Genomic DNA, 24474 nt, shown 5'->3' with positions numbered 1-24474 from the left:
TTGTTTTAAATCATACAGTAGCTTTCTGATGCTAAAAGTAATATAATTACATATTGTATTCTTTGAAATGATAGAAGATTCAAGCACAGTTATAGTCAAAGGAAAGACAATTATTTTGAAATACAATAAAGTTGTTATATAAATTGTTTAATTAGGAATATTTCATAAAAATGTTGTTTTAAAACCAGCATAATTACTTCAACATCATGAACAATTTTCCAACAACCTCCATTTTTAAAATGCTTTCTTCCATGGCCCAAATTATTGTAATATATATTTCAATATGTATTTCCTCCATGGTAGAACATTAGCTGCTAGCTACATTGTCTTTTGTATAGATGGGAAAATCTCAACCCCATATTTAACCCATTTACTCGATTTCCTATGAATTGTGCTCTGACGAGCTCTTATATGGGAGCTTCAAAGTGCTTGAGGGGGGGGGGGGGCAGGGAGGGGGGTTGGTTGAAGAAGCGATGTAAATGGTTCATCTACTTCTTTACTTTTTAGTTATCTTAGGATATTTTATAGATCATTTTTGTGTGTAAAGCGCTTAGAAACATTGTATTAGGCACTAAGACTGAGTACCATTTTATTATTATTTTATTATTTACCACCTCCAACTAAGATGACCTCTCGATCCCACTTCAATGACCTTCCTATCCCGCTTCAATGACCTTCCCTACTCTCCCCAATAATCAGTTTCTTTCGTAGATAGAAGACAAATCTAGACAGGAAAGGGATGAGCTTTACGCCATACAAAAGGTAAAACTATCATAACCTTTTAATATCTCATGGTTCAACAAAAGAATTTAATTTTACTGCGAATAAATGAAATAAGCGTAGGCTATATTGATGAGTTACAAACAATAAACAGACATGTAATTAACACGCAATAACCTACATACAAGTTACAACAATAATAATACGCTATAACCTATACAATACAAGTTACACAAATAAACTATGCGTTGTTTGGATATTTTAATGATGCCTTATTTAAGTCTGCATAGGAAACATAAAACATGAAGTTAATCGACTACAAAAGAGTTTATACTGTATAATTCCCTAGAGGGTAAACTAGGTGACATCAACGTGACGCAATCAGGGGAGTCAGGGAACTCTCGAACATGGGCAGTGCCACATGTACACAAAAATAAAGTTAATATTATGTGAATATATATATAAATCCAAAGGCAAATTACTGAAAAAATGACAATGCTGTGGGTACTATCAGTGGCTGGATCTCAATGGAGATACAACAAAAAAAGCGAAAAGCTAAATCAAAACGATAAGTAAAACAGCCAGAAAAGTTAGCAGAGCTTTCAGGCAACACTAGCCCTTCATCAGTGCAAAATATATATATTATATACCGAATATATATCATGACTCGCATCATTTAAAAAAAATTAAATTCTGTAAAGATTTTGTAAAATGAACTCTAGATTTATTGTTTGCATAATAACGAGGATTGTTTTAACACGTGTACGAAACAAAGGTTCAGACTGGCGTATCCGCACTGAAGCCATGGCGGCTCACTTCTTGAGATTTGATTAACTGGTGATGTTAACCCTATTGAATTACCATCTGAGATAGATAACAATTATTAATAACTCTATGATTAACTAATTAAACTGGCTTCTATACTTCACAAAATGGACTTTTCCAGAAAAGCATCTGTTCCAGTTTTTTTGTTTGTTAAGACACCAAATGAATTAAGGTATGACTTTCATTCAAAAACAAAACTAATTGTCTTTACTATCATTTTCTTCCTAAACAATGCATTCAGCACACACTTGATCAAACAGCAGGATCTAGCAAGTGAAACTACGATATTAACCAGTTGCATGTGTGTGGTAACGCAACACATGCACGCTAAGTGACCGCAGCACTGACAGGCGGTTAGCGAGGGGAAGTCGTTTGAGTGTTGATAGAATATGTGTTCAATTTATTTGTAATTTGAGCCAGGTTTAAAGGAACTGGGCCCTATTACTTTCAAATAGAGACTGTAAACGTTTTAAATGTCAAGTGCTGGGAGGTGCTAAACATCTGTAACACATGCAAAGAAAGGTTGACCCCAACCGCAAAGTAATAATCAAAAGCCTACATTTGTACGTGCGGCCTGTCTATAATTCTTGGACCACTGCCAATGATCTCTAATGATTGGGAAATCTGTCAACATACTCACTAAATGTATGATTGACCTAATTTAATGCCTACCTGTATTAAATGTAAAATTGAAATTAATAGTGGTAGGCATTTTCACTGTGTGTTAGGTTATTTGACATATCTCGGAAAACTAGTACACCTACAAGTTGCATTTGAAAGTAGATTTATTTTCTTATAGACAATGCGATTTAGCCCAATTTTATAAATTTGAAGTTTTTTCAAACCGGACAAAAAAACAAAATCGACTGGTATGATTATCTATAGTGTATGACACTAGAGTTCGTTTCTGCTAGAAAGAAAAAAACTGTTGAAATTGTTGGGCAGGTTTATGAAAATAGTATGTTCTCAATTTAAAAACACAAACTTCATTGTGGAAGCTCACCAATCAAACTAGACCCAATTTTTTATGATTTTATAAAAATAGTGTTTTTCCCTTTCTTAGCCAGATAGGTTTCATTGCTTGTTTTGCAGTCATTATCTTTTTGTTACCGAAAAATTTATATTAATAATAATAATAAACATTTATTATGTGTATGAGAATAATTATTTCGATTAATAGTAGTTTTTTTTTTTTTATTCCTTCATGTTTGTACGATTAAATTAAAAGTTTGCTTAGGTAGTAAGCCTAAACCAGTGTAAAGATAAACAACACAATACTCTTCTACCTGACATATGCAGCTGCCTGTTAATATCTGAGCACATTTGATGACACTTGAGATAGGAAAAACATAGTGTATTTTGAAATAGAGAAGAATCTTTCAACAGCCACAAACCAAATTAAAAAAAACATACTTTATTATAAACCAAAGTTAACATTTCCCCTATAGCTACAAAATAAAATCCTGACATAACATCTTTACTGAGCACTTTTACTCAGGCTTTTACAATAAACTGACAGCAGTAGAATGGTAAGAAATTTCCCATGGGTTTATTTAAATGGCTACCTAATTTATCCAAACAAACCAACATAGCTTTCGGACTCAGTTTCAAATATTTCTTTAAGAATCATCTCAATGTAGGAGTACACAACATTATGCATCTAAACCAAAGCTCCAGCATTTGTTTGTTGGTAATGTTCAAGTTTATCAACTCGAGGACGATTTACGAGCACCATGGGGCTACAGTAATTGGCAATGCACTTGCAGCATATGATGGAGTGGCTTGTTATTGATAGAACTACATGAGATGGATAGTTTTGGTCTATTGTTAATCAGTAACCATATCAAAGCTTTTCCATCAAAAACGTCACATTTATAAATTTGTAATTTTCTTTTCTTAGAATACCACCATAAATAAAAATATTAAAATAAAATGTTATATCTACTTGGACAGAAAGAAAAACACTTGCAGAAAATACCTGCAACAATAGAAAAAATAGATCATTTTAAAACAGGGATTTTACATACTACTAATGACATGCATTTCTTTTGTAGACGTGAACATTTATTTTTTATATACTGTATATAAATCCAAAGGCAAATTACTAAAAAAATGACAATGCTGTGGGTATCAGTGGCTGTATATCAATGGAGAGCAAAATGACAATGCTGTGGGTATCAGTGGCTGTATATCAATGGAGAGCAAAATGACAATGCTGTGGGTATCAGTGGCTGGATATCAATGGAGAGCAAAATGACAACGCTGTGGGTATCACTATCAGTGGCTGGATATCAATGGAGAGCAAAATGACAATGCTGTGGGTATCAGTGGCTGGATATCAATGGAGAGCAAAATGACAATGCTGTGGGTATCAGTGGCTGGATATCAATGGAGAGCAAAATAATATAAGCAAAAAGATAAACCAAAACAATAAAGTAAAACAGTCAGAAAATATAGCAGAGCTGTCGGGCAACACTAGCGGCAGCCCTTCATCAATGCAAGTATAATATATATATCTCTCTGTGTTTTTATGTTTAGAATATATTATAATACTGTACAAGAAAACAAATTGTTGGAAGATGTGTGGGCAGGTGATATGCAAATTACAGGAAACAGTTTGCTAGTGAATTCACACAATTCCACTATAGACATTAATCTTTTTACTCTGTGCAAATTTATGGTCTAATTTTTCTTTAGATTTTAATATTTGAAAAGTAAAAATTTCACTGAATTCGTTTGAATTATAAGATGTTTACTTCTTTTTCTTTTATTTAAAATGCATCGACAAGCCAGCAAGCGCCAATTACAGAATGGATAAACTATTTTATAATTGATCGAAGTGCTTTATAAAATATAAAGTCTTTGAGAAGTTGAGTTGAAAGAGTCTTGAGTTACAACCCTGGCACTAGGACTAGGTCAGGATTGAACCCTGGACCTTGGGATAGGAAGGCAAGCACATTAACCACCAAGATACAGCTCCACTATCCATTTACTATTATGTATGCCAAGTCTGTCAAATATTTTCCCTGTATTGTCAGTTAATAGAATGTTATCTCTTTGTTTGTATGTATTATTTATAATTTCCAAATACATTTAATAAAATCAAATCAATTATTAAACATGCATAACAAAATCATACACAAATTACAATAAAAGCATGGGCCTTACGTCAGGTTTAAATATTGAAAGAAAACCAGTCTGATACTAACGAATAATAAATATAATTTATAAAGAAAAATCAGCGGGACATAACAAATATTGATTTAATAATACCACATTGTTTATTACTTTTAATATGCTCTAAATTCGTTATAGTTTACAATTTTGTAATTTTAAATTTGAAAGGTCATAACAAACAAGGGCACAGATTTACAAGAAAAGTTCATTGGCAAATGACAGATTGGAAGATTAAGTAAGAGTGAGCGAGACGTAGGCACGTTTCTTCGACATATCAATTATACACAACTGTTTTATCAGTGTTTATGTATGAAGTCGTAGTAGTAGCAGCAGTGAAATTCTGTACTTGTTCATTAACACCTTAAGATGGGGATGATAAAAATGTGCGCAATCTAATGCGGCTATTAATTCAATTCAATTCAACTTTTATTTCAGACAATTGATTTGGAGCAGTATGAAAATTTCCTACATAAAACATTACCTCTTAAATACATAGAGATCTATATTGGCGTTTTATATCTGCCTCATCTCTTAGATTCGAAGTTAAAATATGGCCTAAGTACATAAAATGATCAACATACTTAGGAGACCCACTTGATAGTTTGATTTAGTTCGCTTTTGGGAATCCTGTCTCTCTTTATTGTTTGTTATTTTTTATTATAATTATGTGAGACGAAATAAATGAAATGAAATTAAATACTCCAGCGCCTAATCACCTAATACTGTTTTAGGAGCCCCATTGACTCTACGAATAGTGGGACAAAACAGCATACAGTAAAAGACTTTTTATTTTTATATATAATATCATGCTCAGATGCAAAAGCCACACACGTGTTAACCAGTTTTTGAAGGCCTGAGGCAGAGGGAGCTAACACAACCAAATCATCAGCATAGCATAAATGATTAAAACAAACATTGGTAAAATAACATCCATATCTTTTACTTTTACCAACTCCCTGCTTTTACCAAGAGACGTACTATCTTAGAGATGTCAAAATTCAAAAGAGGTATTATATCAAAGGTTGGATTCGTAATAGGATTAGAATTAAAATCTCCAGAAATGTAATACAATGGAATACATAAATTAATAATTCACAGTTTGTAAATTATATAAATTAACTGAGAATGAGAGGAATGATTTTTGTAAAATGTTGCAGTATTAGGACATCATACTGTACATCCACTAGTACTCATGCCAGAGACAGAACGGCAAACTGCCACCAAACACGTTCTCATTTTTTACGTGTCAGTGACGACTTACTGATGCGCACATCATAAAATGACATCATCTGGTATCAGTTGACAAAGTGCAAATCAAAAAGTTCATAATAATTTGATATCAGTGAGATACTTTAATTGGGGTATTAAAATAACCCATGAAAGTTTTGTAGCATGAAAAGTGGCAGCTAATAATAAAATCTGAAATGCATTGTTTATAGTACATTATTCATTAATACAGTATTGTTTTCTTAATTTGGTGATGACGCTAGAGTTGTGTTTTAAACAGAAACAAAAGATGATACACATTCAAATAAACAAACTGATATGTCAAGTATAATGTTGTTGATTATTTTCAAACTGTATATATATTATAAGCAAAGGCAAATACTAAACATGTCAATCACTTTTTTAATAATTACCATGAGAAAATGCATTGTATTTCAGAATAGATAATTTACTATAATAATACCAGATTGTAAACTTTGAAAATTGACTACAACAGCAAAGCGGGGTTCATGACAGTGCCCACCGTATTGCATAATCACAAGTGGACAACATAAAATAGTGCTGCAAACATTGCAGATGGGAAATTTAATTTCAGACAATAACAATGGTAAATGCACCAGAGAAACATAGTAAACCGCATAGACAAGTATACAGGGTGACGGCAATGAACGTTGACGCAATCAAACGTCAGTTACGTTGCATAGCTAGTGAAAAGCACGTTTTAAAGGGGAGTAGTCAAAATTGCTGCCATAGTTCAAATATTATTCAGATATAAAGAAAAATCTAAAATGATATAAGAACACATTTTTTGTTAAAGCAGTGCAGTAAAGTTTTTACAAAAATAATTATATTGTTTTTATCGCAATGAAATGAATAAACATTCCTGGGCAATTAACATCTAGAAATTTTGTGATCATATAGAATGCGTTCTCATGCTGATATGCTCTACACGATGTATTGCAGATTTAGCAGCGTAATCGAGTCAATTTGTGAACTCTTTGTATTTCAGAGAACTTTATGCACTACCTAGTGTATGCACCAATATTTCACAACAGAATTTGCTAGAATTCTTCATTTCTACGATGTTCTTTACAGCATTAGTAATAGTACGGCATTAAAATTGTTTATTATTGGATAATACAAGCATGTGTATTAATTTTATCATGGTAATAACGAATCATCGATTTTCTTGGGCCGTTTCCATCTTTTGTTTATTACATTTTTATCTGTCAGGAAACTTAACTTTCATGTTAACTTTTTCAAATGTATGGCAGCCGTTTGCACTATGAAGAACCTAGATTAGAAATCAATAGGGAGTAATATAATATGATGTACGGTATATTACGATCGATTGCGTTTGCAGTCATGGTGCCTGTGCAATGTAATCAAAAGCTGCCTTATCTGCAAGACACTCACAATTTCATGATTACATCTGTCCCCATCATTTGGTATAATTAAATGTGTTGTAGCTCATCTTCACTTATCTTGTCTTTAATATCTATCTACTTAATTGCTTTGCAAGGCATGTTTACATACACCATATTGAATGCTGTTTAGTTAGAATACTATACTACGTACTATTAGAAGTCCAATCCAAGAAACTTTCCTCCAAGGAAACCAATGGGTTTAATCAAATGACTTCCACTGTAGGGTTGAATTGAATTGAATTAACATTTTACTCTTGTAGTCTAACAAGTCGCATTTCGTACAGATTTTTGACACATGAAGCGGTAATGGCAATATTGTGTACATCCACTGCTACTTACACTCCCTGGTTACACTTACATGGTTAAGGGAACAAACGTTTACAAACATTGGCTGGCGAGGAAGGTGGCTTTGAGTTTAATGGACAAAGAAGGGTTATTGAGACTTTTACAGTTAGTGATGACAGCGATTAAGGTCTTCTAACTTGTATACTGTATATTAAGGTAACACAAGTTGTCAGTGACACCACAAATAGACACTAACCACGTAGTCATTTGACATAACAATGCGTTTCACAAAAACGCGGTTTAGTAGAGAGCTTCCCTAGTAATACTAATAGTATGTTAAGTGTGAAAATGCAAAATCCATTTCACTTGAGTAGTGTCTGTAGTCACATTAGTGTCATTTTGTGGCGTCACTGACGAAATGGAGATTGCTTTGTATTTGGTGAAATCTACTGCCTCTTGGTGTTGACCATATAAATACCTACTATCTTCCAATTGGTGGAATATTTGTCCCTATCTAAAAACAAATTGCATGTAACCTACTATAGAGTAATCTCCCTTTATGCATCTCACGGCCCCCAACATATAGTTATTTTTGCAATCCTTTGGCATAAACTCTCTATAAATGGTACTCTATCATCATTAATTTTCATGTTGACATGCAGTGAATACAGAGAAATTTATTTGTTGTAAGAAGATAAATTACCATGTTTGTAAAAATAATCAAACCATTGAATCACAGAAGTATATTTCTCTTTGTGATGTGAATGCATGGAATTGTGACATGCCAGCCAGCTTCTGCTGTATTATGGAGACTGACCGAAAATAAAGATACAATTTAGCAAGCTCTGTCTACACTATCAAACTATTTTGACAAAAAATATGGTAGTGACATGCCCAAATATGGTAGTGATATGACATAATCATGTCCATATGGGTATATCACATTTTGTTTTCACATAAAGTATGATAGCGTACGGTAGATGGAGCTTAAAAGGCTGCTTTTGTGCTGAATTTGTGCTGGAAAACCTTAATTAGTGTGGGGTTACTGTAGTATTTAAAATGTAAATTTACATAGCATGTAATGTTCTGAAATTAAAATATTTCACTTTCGCTGTACACAAGTGCGAGTCAAGTGAAAATATTTGACATTATATAGCATCCATAAATTATTAATTGTTTTTTTTTCTGGTTAATGCTTAATTAATGGACAATAATTAATACTAAGACAATTGACCTAAAGGTCAACATTGGACATGTATACCAGTTACCGGTACTTAATAGCACTGCAACAAAAACTGACATGACATTTTAACTGTAATTTTAACTTAACTTTTTTTAAAAGCCATTTAAATAAACCGGCCTTGTTGTATTTAAATGTCATTTTTAAACATGTTATTTAAACCAGCTATTACTAAGTATTTACTTACCATTTGGCACACGCAGAAACAATGCTTGAAATTGTGAAAAGGTACATTGTTGTAGTGCTTGTAAACTTCGAACAGAAATGTCTGCAGCACTGGGATCTAAAAAAGAAACATATTTATAGTTTAAAATAAGAAAAAATCATTTGGAGAATTTTTTTCTGGGGGGGGGGGGGGTGGCAGTAAAGGAGAGGTTGTTAGTGGTCAATTAACAAATGTATATGAATGAATTTTATGGGGTGAAGACATAATAAAAAAGAAATTAAAACTAACAGCAATTAGTATTTTCTAATATAAAAAAATGAATAACATTTATTATAAAACAATATAAGGAGAAAAAGTCATTAAAGATAACAAAATGTATGTATACTACTATACTATAATAAGTGGATCAATATCATCCAATTATTCTAGGAATAATAATTTGTGATTAATTTATTACAAACTGTACATTGTATTACATTATATGATGATAAATTATAAAGTATTCACAATTAAAACAACAATGTTATAAAGGTTATATCATTATACTGGCCATCATGGATGACATTTTGATTGAAAATTTGCAGAAATAAGAATCAATATCAATATCAATAATTTCAATGTAAAAACCGATTTAATAGATGGTCAAGTAGAAAAGCAATTATCACTAGGTTAATGATGTTGATTGAAGTAGAGGATGGCTGGTGAAAGCCTACTGCATAGACACTGATGGGCAACATCTGAAGGCAGCTGGATGCAATGGATGTCTCTCAAACAGGCATAGAAGCAATGGATGTCTCTCAAACATGGCATTAATAATAATAATAGTTCATTCTTAATAGCGCATAGCAAGATCTCAATGCGCTACACATTATTAACCTGGTAATTTTTTTGGTCAAACATACTCCCATAATGATGCATCTAGTAATCAGCGCAAAGTTGTGTCTTGATCTAACCGGTACCCATTTCATACACTTGGGTGGAGAGAGGCAAATGTAAGTAAAATGGCTTGCCTAAGGATACAAGCAATGTGACAAGAGTTGGATTCAAACCATGATCTCACGATCAGTAATCCGACGTCCAACACACTGCGCCACACACCCTAACTAATTAAGAGAGAACAAATGGAAAAATGGATAATCCAGATAAGGTTGTGTCACAGCAGTTATGGACATCAGGAAGAAAGAATTGGTTGAGCCAGTTAAGAATACAGCCTCATAGTGTATAAACTGACAGAAAAAGAAATTTAGCCAGTTGAGGTTGGATTTTATTTTCATCAGTTCAGAGATATCAAAGGAGAAAGAATGGTTGAGGCAGTCTCATAGGCTCAGTTCAAGAGACAGATAGAATGCGATCATTCATACTCACTCATGCATAGCAATTCAAGAAAAAGAAGATAATGGTACAAGTTTGTTATTATTATATTAATACACTTTTATCAATAACAAGTTAAAGAGTATATAAAGTAGCGATACATTATATTAGTAGCATAACGATGTCTTTCTCTTCATATTATATAAACGCATACGATTTAAGATTTCTCATCATCATCTCTATGACATAGAAGCTGAGATATGAACTGGAACATTTTTTTTTTGGTGGATATATAGACCCCATATTACACAAATCAGTTGAAAAACACTTGCTTAGAACTAATTTAAAAAGAAATTGGACATGGGCATACTATCTTATCAGATACATGTTTATTGTTTAAATACTTGTTTCAATATTGCTACCAATATTAAGCTCTACAAAATGTACGTTTTGTGCTATTCTACTAAAAAAAACCAGTTTGAACTGTTCTAATTTAGATACGCATGTTTAATTTTCCTATCAACGTTCGTCGAGCTGTAGTCTGCTTTTAATGTCCACAAGATGTCAATTTACATTATGCACACAGCACCAACATTGATTTTCAATATTCAAACCTTTCAGCTAATAAATAATCTAGTTTAAAGGAGACAATTGTCTAATCAGTGCAAATATTACCAGTTTATACAATTAGTTTATGAAAGCTAAAGTACAATTAATACAATGGGTAGATGTGAACCAAAATAAGGTATGAAATATTATACAAAACAATGAATGTATATGAGTTAAATGGGGAGAATATGTTATGAGTTGAAAAATTGTATTTTTACCCACAATACTCATCATACTTAATTTGTACAATTTAAAATCCCTGGCATTTTTACTGGCATTGTTTTTATTGTAAATGACATGCAGAATAGGTTCTCTGCTGCATATGCAGTATATCACACAATATTCAATAGTTTTTTTATTATATACCCAATACGAAGGACAAGATTGTGACAGAAAGCCAACGTACTCTACAGTATATATTTGTATTCATATTCCTCCTGATCAATTGAGAAAAGGCAGCCATAGTGCAGCGCCAACCACAAACAGGGCTAAGATGGACCAGTACCAGTCTGGGTTATTTAAATTGCACAAAAGCCAGACGTGTACACTGTACCTCTGAGAAGACTTGTTTTACCACCAGAACTATGCTCAAGCCTTGAACATGTGTCAATTGTATTCTGCGGTTTGCACCTTAACCGCTCGGTCACTCAACTCGAGCATACTTTAAAAATTTAAGGATTGACTCACCTCAATGTGAAACTTGGAGACAAAATCCAAGTCAATGTACATTTGTTGAAGCAAGACTAGCATCTCAGCATCTTCCCATTGCCAGTTGTCAAAGCTAGGCTGCCTAAGATACTCCCGTACTTCAGTTGTTAACTGTACATTACTGTAAATAAAATAAATAAAATGGTGATATATAAGGGGGTGGTTGCGAACCAGTTCATTTTGGTACAGGGATATTTTGTTGTTGTATCCAAGTCCTCCTTCTGGAGAGCAAGGGCTATTGTCGGTTTATCCAGATCAGCTAGGCACAAAATAGACAATAGTTTGTTGACATTTCAAAATTCTATTCCAAGAAGAACACAGTGATATGCCACAATATTTTGAGATCAGATTCAGGTCATGTAGGAATTGGAGGAAATCTCTTGCAACATAGTCAACACGATTTTTTAGTTTTCTTCCCTTAGACGGACAAGGTACAGTAGCCATAAGCAGATAACGTCAGAGATCACCTGATCTTTTGCTCAATAGCAGTCACCTACCTACAAATTTATTTCTAAAGCTCTGTCTACAATACCAAACTATACTTTGACAAACAAGTGTGATGTGCCTAAATTTGATACTGATATGACCATCATGTCCATGTATGGGCAAATTACATTTTTTTTGTCACACAAACTTTGATAGACAGAGCTAGCTTGGCAGTAAACCAATTATATTGGTGGGATTCATTGATTAAAACATTATCACAATCTATGTAATAATAATAATAATAATACATTAAATTTATAAAGCGCTTCAAAATGACAGAAATAAACTCTAAGCGCTGTACATAAAAATAACATAAACATCAGCTTAATCTAAAACAATCAATACCACCAATTTAAAAATTACACAATAAAAAAATACAAAAATATATACAACTGAAAACAGTCTTAAAAACACATGATGATTTGCACCATTGCACATGAGACATAAATGCTGAACCATCTCAAAATATCTTAAATGAGTTAATACTGTGATAACTATGGCAAATTAAATAAATAAGTCTTTTTTTAAATGAGGTAATGTTTTGTGATTGCACAAAGTCTTTTAGGCAAGCGATTTATATGTAATTACTTTAGGTATCACATGCCCTTGTCATTATAAAGTGCTATACTAAATCAACAACAAAACTAATTATAACAAAAACTAATTATACCAATCAATAAACAAACTGACCAAACACTTCTTTATTAATGCATCTGTTTGTTATTAAAACATCTTAATATAATATGCTTCTGTTTATAATTATAGTAGATTTAAAGTCATAAACTAAAGCTTTAATATTAAAAATCCTACTGTATACCCAATAATAGCACCTCATTTTAATTACTGTAAATTGGTACAGTTAAAGATAGTCACCCGAAAAAAAAACATGTTTTTTTTGTAGAAAAACAATTATGATAAAAAAAAAGCCCCGATTCAGATAAGGACCTACACTGTGTGCACTTCTTTATATAATTTTATAAAACCTTCTATTATTCTCTAACAAGAATAAGTATGTTTATTAATTTAAATGTGTTAATGTTAATTATATTTATTATTTTATATACTGAGCAATATTTTTACAAATTTACAGCGGTTATATTTATGGTTCTCGTCCTTTTGGAATCACTTCCCAGGCAGTACTCCGCCCTCTAGCCAATCTATAATATCTTGATGAGTACACCACACACAGAAGCTTGTCATGACATCGTAAAAAACCGTGTAAAATGCTCGTAATCTACAGTATGCTATAAAACTATCTATCATAAACTAATGATATCAAATCTATCTGCTAGCCAAATACAAATACAAATACATACAATATAGATTTTTCTATGGATATGGATGTTTAGATCAAGTCAGGTTGGAAATGGTTTCTTAACAAAATCTATAAAAAAATCATGTTTATGCAGTAAAAAATATAATTGCTGCAGTAAACTGCATAGAATAATTGTGATCCCTTAATATTAGTATGTGCAATTTCATGTGCAAAATGTTCTTTTTTAGCCTACTGAAGTATACTGTAATAGTAATACTCAGGTATACTGTAATGTATTGTACAGCATACACCTACAGTATAAAAATTCATGGATTAATGAATATTCATTAATCTATGGTTACTGTAACAACACATTAGTTCACTTCATCCACTCAGTATGTATGTGTGACAGTATGACGAGAACTCAATTATATTACTTAACTATAACAGATTTACAAACGATACTCTTGTTGGCTATCAGGCCCAAAATCTTAAGACTAGGCCTATAGTATCGAGCCAATTACTGTGTGTAAGTAAGACTATCGGGACTATTAATATGACAGACAGGTTTTAAAAAATAGAGAGGATGGTTTGTGGAATAAATAAACATTCTTAAATAAGACATTTTTAAAGTTATGGTATCTAGGTTAATGTTATAATACAAAAATAGGAAGGCTAATTACAAAAATGTCGTCAATTTAGAAAGAGTGTCAAAGTATCATTATACAAATAAATACAGAGCAGCCTAATATTATCATTGGCAAATGGCCATTAGATCAACTGTGATCAATGTCCACGTTTAGTTATAGGCTTTGTGATATATATAGAAGGTACATTGCCGTACTATGATTAGAACAAGTTACCATTAACAAACATAAACACAGCCACTATTTCACCATTTACTATAATTGAAATAAATGCATACAAATTTGAAGACTTAAAATCAATAGTTAAATTTAATGATGTGCAATCAGGTTCAGGTTCAAGCCTACAGAAATATTAGAATTTTACTAGGCCCACAAGAGTCCATAGTTTTTGTTTAGACCTTGTCACGCATCAGCTGAATTATCACAATAGTGACTGTTTGTGTCAGTGTCACACAAATCTCTATTTGAATAGGGCTACACAGCTATATTAGTATTATAGTTACAATTAAAATTTGTGTTATGTTTTTAAATTTAGTAGTATGGCGCTGTAGCTTGGTGGTTAATATACAGTACTTGCCTTCGAATCCCAAGGTCCGGGGTTCAATCCTGACCTACAGTAGCGTCAGGTTTGACTCATTCTAGCCCTTAAAGCCTTAGTATATAAGCATGATAAACTATATTTCATCCATCTTGTTTAGTTTCTCACTGTTGGACGGGCATAAAATAAAAAAAATCTAAGAAATGACTCTGCAATGCCGTACAGAGAATAGAACTGTGGTAGCATGTTGACAATTATTATGGTACAGTAGTACAATAGATATTATCATACTACCATCTGTCTACAAACAACAGGAACAAGGTGTCCATTTCCTATGTTGGAAATACAATAATATCACCACAGACATACAACACAGTGTCACAATTAATTAATTATTATTATACAGTTTAGTGAAATTGCATGTCATGGATTCCCATACTTTGAATATAATTTTATTACTATTTTACATTATAATTATAGTGAGGTTAAGATTTGTATTGGATGGACGTGTCTGTATTGAAACCATAGAGATACTAGTATAAACAATAGAGGTGAAACATAGTCATGGAAGATGGTTGTTGTTCTGTTTTAAATTTTGTACATTCACAGATACAGTATGCTTCTTCGAGGTTTTCTGGGCAAAAAGCAGGAGGCATGGCTTCAAACTGGAATAATTATTTGTCTTAATTGTTGTCTTAATTGCAGACAGCCACATCATCATGTTCCATGTTGCCAAAGTTGAGCCTTAACAGACAACCCTACAAGTAACATGCCAATTACCAAATCTCATTTCAGACCTGGAGAGTACAGCCCAGAGTTACAATCCTGGCACTAGGTCATGATTAAACCCTGTCACTAGGTCAGGAATAAAACCATGAATATGGCATTAACCGCCAACCTACTGGACAGTCACTACATCTTTCTAAATTACCTCATTTTCTTGAATTTCTCCCAGACACGTTTCAGATCTGCCTCTGAAGCCTTTAGGTATGTTCCATTCTGATAGAAGTGTTTTGAACCTTTATACCTCACAAGGTCTTTAAACAAACCCAACCAACTTAAGTGCTCTACTCCCTGAAAGAAAAAGAATAGTAAGTGCAAATTTCAATTAACCTTTGGTTCCTTTTTCTTCTTCTTCTTAAAATTTTGAGTAAATTTTGTGGAAATTATTCACCTTAAAACTCAACTTTCATCATAAAAGGCAAAGATCTATTGAGGATTTACGAAACCACAATCAAAAGCCATTTAATGACATGCATGTGTATCACTAATTGTTAATTTAAAAAAGAAAGATTTTTAATTTTACATTTCATTTTAACAGGCCCACTGCCCCTATTGATAGTAAATTTGTTATTTGAAATAAAATAATATTAGGTTTATTACAGATTGATTAAACATAAACAAATAGTCTATTTATTATTAAAAAATGTAAACAATTGAGCCTATTATATTATGAAACGGGGTCCATAATATTTAGAAGTAGGCCTACTTTTTTCTTTTTCTTTCTACATTACATTATCAAATTCAAATTTGTTCTTACCTCTAACTTCTCTCGAAAACTTTCTACTTTGTTTCTGAGATCGTATACCATTGAAGGTGTGTCCCCATTTTCAACTTTGACCTTCGTTTCTAGTTCCTGTAGTCTAAATGATAAGAATAATATAAATACTGTGTTGACTGAAATTATTGGTACCAAAACACTAATCTGTCTTTCCTTAAGCGTGGTTCCCACTAGTGACACAACGTGACGCAACCTATGCAACGTAAGAAAATTCTCTTCCAACAATTGTTTTTCCTCGCCTGCGTGAAATTAACTGCTTTATTGCGCATCAATGTTAGTTTTTGAAAACTTTGACCTGGTTCACCCCGCTTACTTGGCTGTACTATGTTTTCCCGTGGCGTTGCGTGAAATCCAAATGATTTAATTGCCCGTAGCGATGCTTGCAACACTGTTGCGTCGTCGGCTCCCATTTGTAATTACGAAATATAGCATTTTGCATCGATACGTCACTGTGTTCCATTGCGTTCTAGTGGGAACCACGCTTTAACGAATATCCACCAAATACCACTTAATAGTTTCCCTGTGTTCTAAGATATACAATAGAAACATACCAAAAGAAAAAAAAATGCACAGGTTTTAATATTGATTTGCTTTGTTGGTATTGAAAAGAAAAGAAACTTCAAAATATGATATACTATTTCTCAACAACCTGGTTCTTGTGTCTTGGGAATATGCATGCTTTAAAATGTTGCTTTTAATTGTAACTTACCTAGCCTCCAATCCGCTCATGTCAACTCCGAGACGTTTGGCAATAGCAGCTATAAGAGGTATAATAAATTATGTTTTTACTGGCACTATAATATTTACTGTTGGCAGTATAGTAGCATGAATTTATTAAGGATTTAATATTGCTAGTCAACTGTTAGTACATACCCTCCCAATATTGGACTAGTTTGATCTGCTTGAAAGTCTGATTTTTTTAGAATTACTGTACACTTTGTACACATTAACTAACCCCCCACCCACCTCCAATGCCACACCAACTTGTTTGCTTTGGTTATTGCAGTCTTATCAATCTTTTTGCTTTATTTGCCTTTTGAATCTGTTTAACCATAACCATACTACAGTATTTCTTTTTATAAAGTGGACTAATTTTTTTTTTATGGAAGTGAATAACTGATTTTTTTCATCTTAATTTTTTTGGGGGACAATACATCTTAAATTAACTTACTGTCGCAGTTTGTTGCCACAACCTCAAGACGATACCGTGAATCAGGTCCATTCTCTTCTAATTTGGGTGAAATGTTTATTATACTTCCTTTTTGGTTGTAAAGTTTTAAAATATCATTAGGACCCGCTTCTGATGCTGACCTGAAACAATCTGAAAAAATGAAATATTAATAAAAGCATCATTTCATTTTTCTTTTCATTTTCATCATAAGACATTACAAAGGAAGACAAATAAAAACAACATAGCTATCCATCTTCTTATAAATTAAATAAAGGTTCATACAAATTATTCTAATCTCTAACAATTTCATATTTGATTTATAAATAATAGATTATCTTGTTGAAAGATAGATTTAGCTGGCTACCACAAAAATTAATGAATGGATCAAACTTCAGTATTACCATGAAAGCTATCTAGAGGGCCTGTTGAGACCTACAGAGTTATGCTTTCGTATTGTACACGGCGTACAGAAAAAAAATTAGTGGAAGCCACCTCGTACGACACTGATCTTTCGTTAGTTACAACAGCTCAAGGTACAGGATTAGTGAACTCCGCTTATGATACGAAAGTCATATATCAACAGTTTTGACCTCTAACCATTGAAATTTACTCCTGCATACCAGATGTTCACCCAAATCGGTGACAATTCAGTTTGAAACTCCATGGATCTGAACATACCATAACACTCGATCATGATCCGATCCAGCTTGGATACATGTCATTTGCAAGGTTTGGTAAATTTGTTAATTCAATACGAAATTCTGTATTTCTATAGACCAGATATTCCGAAAAAAAAGATGGAATTGATTAAAATTATTTGTTATTATTAGATAATTATTACCTGTATTAATTGACATAATTTTCATACATTAAATAATTATTTTGCACAGAATATTAAGCACTATTATTACTGTACACCTCCCAAAATATACAAATGATATGCAGTCTTCTTTAATGTTGTGAGGTAACAATGTTACAAAATTATAAAGGTACAGTACTGTCTCAGATATTAAAGTTGCGTTCATGATGAGCCTATATTCAGTCAGGTGGCTGGAGAAAACTCTGGGCTATGTTAATACTGTACATCTTATTACACACTATGTTTTGTACAAAAACTGGAATGCGTTCGTGTGAACGGAATCTATCCACACACCAATTTTCCCCAATGTTTCATCCATCCAGAAATTTTTTAATGCAGCTTAAAATCTATGAAACCTATGATGCATTCAAGATTTAACCCAATAAAATGAAATAAAAAAAGTAATATAAGAACTGTTTATTAAATTAATACTCTGTACACTACAGTAATCAATAGTTTAACATAACTTTTATAGGTTGTACACTTTTTGACATGGAATATTTGATAAGACCTTTGAATACTTTCATAATCGACTGAAAGACATGACCCAAAACATTTAGCATTGTCAAAAACTGTTTTATGTTCAGCAATAAAAATGTTAAATATCTTCAGAGTATCGTGATAAAGGCCAAATGTCTTACGACTATTAATATATTTCTAGAAGTATGGCTCTTAAAGTATTGAGAGACTTTGATGTTGATCCGACTGTCGTACAACATTGTAATGAAAATTTAATTAGATCGGAATATAATTACATTGGAAACTGATGAAAACAACAATTGCTGCACGTATTGAGGGACTGTATACAGCGCATCTTTGTAGATTGTTCGTGTAATGTATGTTATATCTAGAACAAACCTTTGTTTGCCATTCATTATTAACTCACATCACCAAAATACTGTATTTTAATGAAGAATATGAAAATGAAACTTTTAAACACTACTGTACAATGAATTTTTAAGCGTTTTATGCATTTTATCGTATTTTAACATTTAACTTTTAAGTTTTCATGCAATAATGTGTGTGTGTATTCTATATTTTAATTTTTTGTTTATATTTTATATATCTGTTTTTTATCGTAAATATTTTTCAATCTTTAAGAAGAATTTCTATTGTTATTTTATTATAATAGACAAATAAAGCTTTTCAGTATTCAGTTCAAATTATAAGATCAATATATGAATAATAATCAACACAATCAAACATTAAACAAATTATGTATTTAAGAACTCCTAATAATTGATTACTTTATTATGCTAATAATGATTTTAACAATAACTAACTCTGACAAAAAGTGAGGCAAGCCATTATGATTTAATGTGTTGACTTTATTTGTTCACTTTCATATTTCCATTAAAGCTCAGATACAGGCATGAATTTTAAATATAATATCTGGTTAATTGTACATAAATCAAATATTTGTAACAGAAATCAAGACAAAAAACCATGAATTTCCCCTAATATGGTCAAATGCAAAATTTGGCAAAATTCTGCCAAAAAAACAAGGAAGACTTTTTTTCAGTAGTTAGGTAGGTAACATATGTAATAACATGTCTGGTGACTCCCTAGAAGGTGAAAAAAGATGGTGGATATACGGTGGATAATTTTTGCTATAGCATGAAAATAAAATTCTGAAGTTGAATAAAAATACAAGAAATGTAAAATTCAAGTTATATTACCTATATTTAGTCATCTGATAACATTTTTTACCACACCGTTTATTTTTCATAGCATTTTAAAATGCCTCTCTACTTTCAAAATTTGTGTACAAAAGAATAGAGATTTTACTGTGTAATTTGAACTATCCCCCTACTGATATGAAAGTGCTAATTTTCAACAAGCTCCTGTAACACAAATAAATCCCAAAAATTATGAAACATGGGGGAAATTATAGATCGATAATTATTGGAATGTACTGTATGATCAATAGAAATTTTTTGCCCGCACCTGGCCTTTAAACAATGTTTATAATAAAAAAGTCAGATCAACATCAATCAATTATTATGATAAACGTTAAGTAAAATTATAATATATGTTTAGAGTAGCACCTCAGTCCAAAGAACCAGCGGGTACTGCATCAATATAAAGGCCTTTGTTGCATAGTGCCGAATAAATAATTTTTTTTAAAAATAATTTTTAAACTGATTAAATTTCTGCTACTAAATCCCTGCTCCTAAATAACCGCTTAATTTATAGTGGTTGGTCATTGTTCGCAATGGTATTCCATAACAATGCACATCCACTGTTGATTCGTATATACAGGCTTTTTTAAAATTTATTTATTTACAGTATAGTAAGTATATAATGCAACTACTTCTTAGTGGGCCTCCTATCACAAGCCCCTTGGGGTTTCCTGAAGGTCCCTTCCATCTTCTTTAAATTTGTTTTACTCCTTTTTGTTGTGTATTGTTTTTCTGATGAGATGAATACAGCGATTGATTTGATTGAAAAAAACCAAATGATGATCAAATAAAGATAAAAATACTGTAGGCTACATCGAATCATGACTTCCCTCTTGTTATTTGGAGTTAGATTTAAACATAATCAGTGCATCTATCCTGGTTGCATGCATTTTATTTTTATTATGGCAGAATCAACAGACAATATTGAACAAATCAAATTAGTACGAACTTAAATTGATTAATTACCATACAGATTATGGTAATACAAATTATGTACTGTAATAATAGTAACTATAATAATTAATATCTACAGTAATGATAATACACATAGTACTGTAAATTATAATTAAAAAACATAAAATCTGTTGTCTCTGTTTAGTATGAGTGGGCACAAGGAATGATCTGCAATTTTCTTTGAGATTTGTTCTGTTTGAGTTTGATGCTGACAATTGCGTTAAGTACACCCTGGAGAGTGTAATCTTCTCTACGTCATGCAAAATAGCTATCTTGATAACATGGCTTAAGATAAGCCACAGCTAACTAATTTATGCTACCTGGCATTCACAGGTGATAGCAACACACGAAACATGGCATAATTGTTATTTGCAGTCAGTTGTCCAGTATAAGTTCCATTAAAATTATGGTTGTACGCTGATCATTAGAGAGTGGTATTCGATGTCACGGATTAGATGCGTTACGACAAAAACAGCAACCTAGTCTGATGCGTTAATTTAGTCTCGTATTTCTGCATTGCCTTGGTAACAACAGTGGCTCTAGGATCCGACGTAAATTTGATTGTAACATATTTTTGTGTATAATATTAATATGACGTCATTGGAAGGCATAATAAAAATATTATAAATGTTATTGATTAAAACTCAAAACATGTCACTTACTGTTAGTGTAACAAAAGCTCTATAAAGAAATAAATAAGAAAATATTGATTCCTTATACAGACCTAATTCATTCATAATCATAATAATTTCCATTTACTATGTGCAAAACATGGCAAGTAATTAAAGATGTACTGTCCCTCCGCAACAAAACAAAACAAAACATGAAAAATAAATATTAATTAATAAAAAAAGACTAATAATAATAGGTTATTACGCAGTTTTAATCAAGTTAATCACTTGTCCGTAGAAAAAATAAACTAAAAAATAATGGTACACATTTTGTAAAAAAACATTAAACGGAATAAATTCAACCAAAAACAATTTGACTTGACTTGAATTATAGTTTTTTCATTTAAATAATTTTGAGTTTTCTATTATTAGGCCATAAAATATATTTGTTTTAAGCATCACCTCTGATGGGAGGGCAGATTTTTAATTTTATTTTCTTTATTTGTTCCTCTCTCAAAAAGCAAATTTTTATTTGGTCATCGACATGCATTGATTTCCAGGTAGGTCTATCACTTTTAAATTGACACAGACTCAGAAACATAAGAAATTGAATCATTATTTAAGTTCATTCTAATCTCACAAAACAATTTTAATGCAAATTCATGTTTGGTAGGCCTACAGTACTTTTTTTTGCCGGACTTAATTTTCCATTCCATTTATTTTTTACTTGAAAATGTTCAAAAACATTGAACAATTAATTACAGTACTGTATTTGCATATTATTTTCAAACATTGTTAGCCTGTCTCTTTCAGTTTTCACACAAAGCCATCATCAATAATCACCATTAATTGAAAACTACTTGTAAATCCTCAGCTTCCTATGTTGTTCGCACTGACCTTTGTAAATACTGTACTTAAAAAACAAACGAGCTTATTATCAACTTTCATAGTCGAAAGTGCATTTGAATGATCAGAAATCAACGAAAATGCCTACAGCAAGGAATACAGCTAGTACAGTAGTTCTGTATAAAATCTCATTTAATAAAATGTGCATTTGAATGGTCAGAAATAAACGAAAATGCCTACAGTACCACAGCATAGAATAGTAGTCCTGTATCAAATTTTATTTTATAGTCAAAAGTGCATTTGAATGGTCAGAAATCAACTGAAATGCCTAATACCACATTATAGAATAAAGGTTGGAAATCAACGAAACTGCCAACCACAGTATAGAATAGTAGTTTTGTATCAAATTTTACTGAAATCAAAATTGGTAAACACTATGTCCTGAGTATTCATGAAACCCAAGTGTAACAGACATACAGTAGACTTGGACATACTGTACAGTACAGAGTATTTCACTTATAAAGGTATGATGAGGTTTATAGGTATTTGCATATTATTCCAGTACTCAGTGCTTTTTAAAAAATCCTTAAATTTATCAGGATGACTGAAGCAAACTTACGACATGGAGTTGCGGCATTCAAGAGGGATGCCAGACAAAAGTTAAGCATATGTGGAGACGTCTTCCACCATTACTTTATTCAGCGGTATACGTGATAGAAATATTCGGCGCTGTTGGCAGAAATACTACATAGACCCTTAGCAAAATTGTGTAGTTGTTGAAACCAATGAAATGGATGTTGGGGTGTTTTTTAATAGAAGCTGAAACACTATATAAATATTAGTAAACAGTAGATTTTATTTTTATTGGTACTCAATATCACATATCATCAGTTATGGATTAATTATCATTGACTCTATTGTAATAAGATGCTCTCAGATTCCTAAAGAAGTTTACACACTTTATAATCTAAACAATAGCAAAGTATGTTTGGTAAAATGACACTTCAGATTGCAATCAAATAGAGTTCTTACAACAGTACTTGAAAAAGATCAACAATAATTCATAATACCATGGTTACATCTTAAAGTGTATTGTTTCCTCTGAAAAAAAACCAATTTTGGGTTTAATTATGCCATTTCAATGTCATAATGTAGTTGTTGAAATTGACCACAACAAATATTATTAGCTGAACAAATTCTAATTGTCTGTCAGACAATGGTTTTTGGTTTATTAAACCATTTATTTGTATTTTATAAGTGAAATAATTATTTTTGTTTGTTTTTTCTACAGTATAGAATTATAAGTGGATAACTTTATTATTTAAAACATAAAAATGGCCTATTCAAATTAGGCTAATAAACTATCAACTACTAAATAAGACCTTCTCAATGGAGAAACTGAAAACACTAACTACGCGTGGGCTTACTAACTCGAAAAGGCAGAGCTACGTAGGAGAACCCCACCAGAGGACCTAGTTAGGCCTAGCCTACAAAATGAAACCGCCAGTAACCAACCAACCATAGGCCTACCCAGTAGTAGTGGACATGTGACTGTGTAGGCCTAGCCTAGCCTTTAGGCCTTTTAATTAAGTAGGGCCTCAAAGATCCCATCATCCAACATCATTATATGGAGGTGGTAAACAAACCTACTAGCCTAGCTAGCTAGGCCTAAACTGTACATACATCATGATTTGTAGTCAGTCATTAATGCTTTTGTTTGTTGCTACCCTTGACTTAAAAAGTAGGCCAAGGCAATGGTAGCAGAGCCAGAGATTAGGTAATTTAGTAGGCCTAACCACGTACCTTTCACATCATCTGCAGGGAAGTCGGAACGAAACTCTGCCTGCTCTGGTTTCCCATCCACAGTAAAGTATATAACCTTAACCTTATCCGTCATGTTTAATAGAATCCTGCTTAACTATAATCAAGTCATGGATCCGAGGGTATTCCACAGCAAAATTATGATTAAACATTTGCAAGTTTGTATCTGATAAAATAGGTATGTTTACTTTGTACTTTCTTGGCGCTGGTTGTTGTTGTGATGGTGGTGTGTGTGCAGTGTTGAGGTTTCTTTTCACACACACAGTACACAGAGCGACGATCGAAAGAAGATAACGGAATCAACCATTACTTTGAGAGGGATTTCGTATTGTTTTAGTACATTATTAA

At 32.2% G+C, this 24474-nt stretch overlaps 1 protein-coding gene across 1 annotated transcript in view; it reads right to left on the bottom strand.

The window, feature by feature from the left end:
- Positions 1–24474, bottom strand: part of LOC140044841 (high affinity cGMP-specific 3',5'-cyclic phosphodiesterase 9A-like) — a 46019-nt gene extending 21545 nt beyond the window's left edge. The window contains exons 1-7 of the mRNA XM_072089521.1: positions 24109–24474; positions 17354–17503; positions 16892–16940; positions 16162–16264; positions 15553–15695; positions 11675–11816; positions 9089–9184 (exon numbers count right to left, since the gene is read on the bottom strand). Coding sequence (XP_071945622.1) covers positions 9089–9184; positions 11675–11816; positions 15553–15695; positions 16162–16264; positions 16892–16940; positions 17354–17503; positions 24109–24202 — 777 coding nt within the window. The 5' untranslated portion in view covers positions 24203–24474. The remainder of the gene's footprint in view (positions 1–9088; positions 9185–11674; positions 11817–15552; positions 15696–16161; positions 16265–16891; positions 16941–17353; positions 17504–24108) is intronic.

Source organism: Antedon mediterranea, chromosome 3, assembly GCF_964355755.1.
Source record: "Antedon mediterranea chromosome 3, ecAntMedi1.1, whole genome shotgun sequence".
Lineage (NCBI taxonomy): Eukaryota > Metazoa > Echinodermata > Crinoidea > Comatulida > Antedonidae > Antedon > Antedon mediterranea.
Note: the sequence above shows the minus strand (reverse complement) of the source record. Positions and strands in the feature narration are given on the sequence as shown.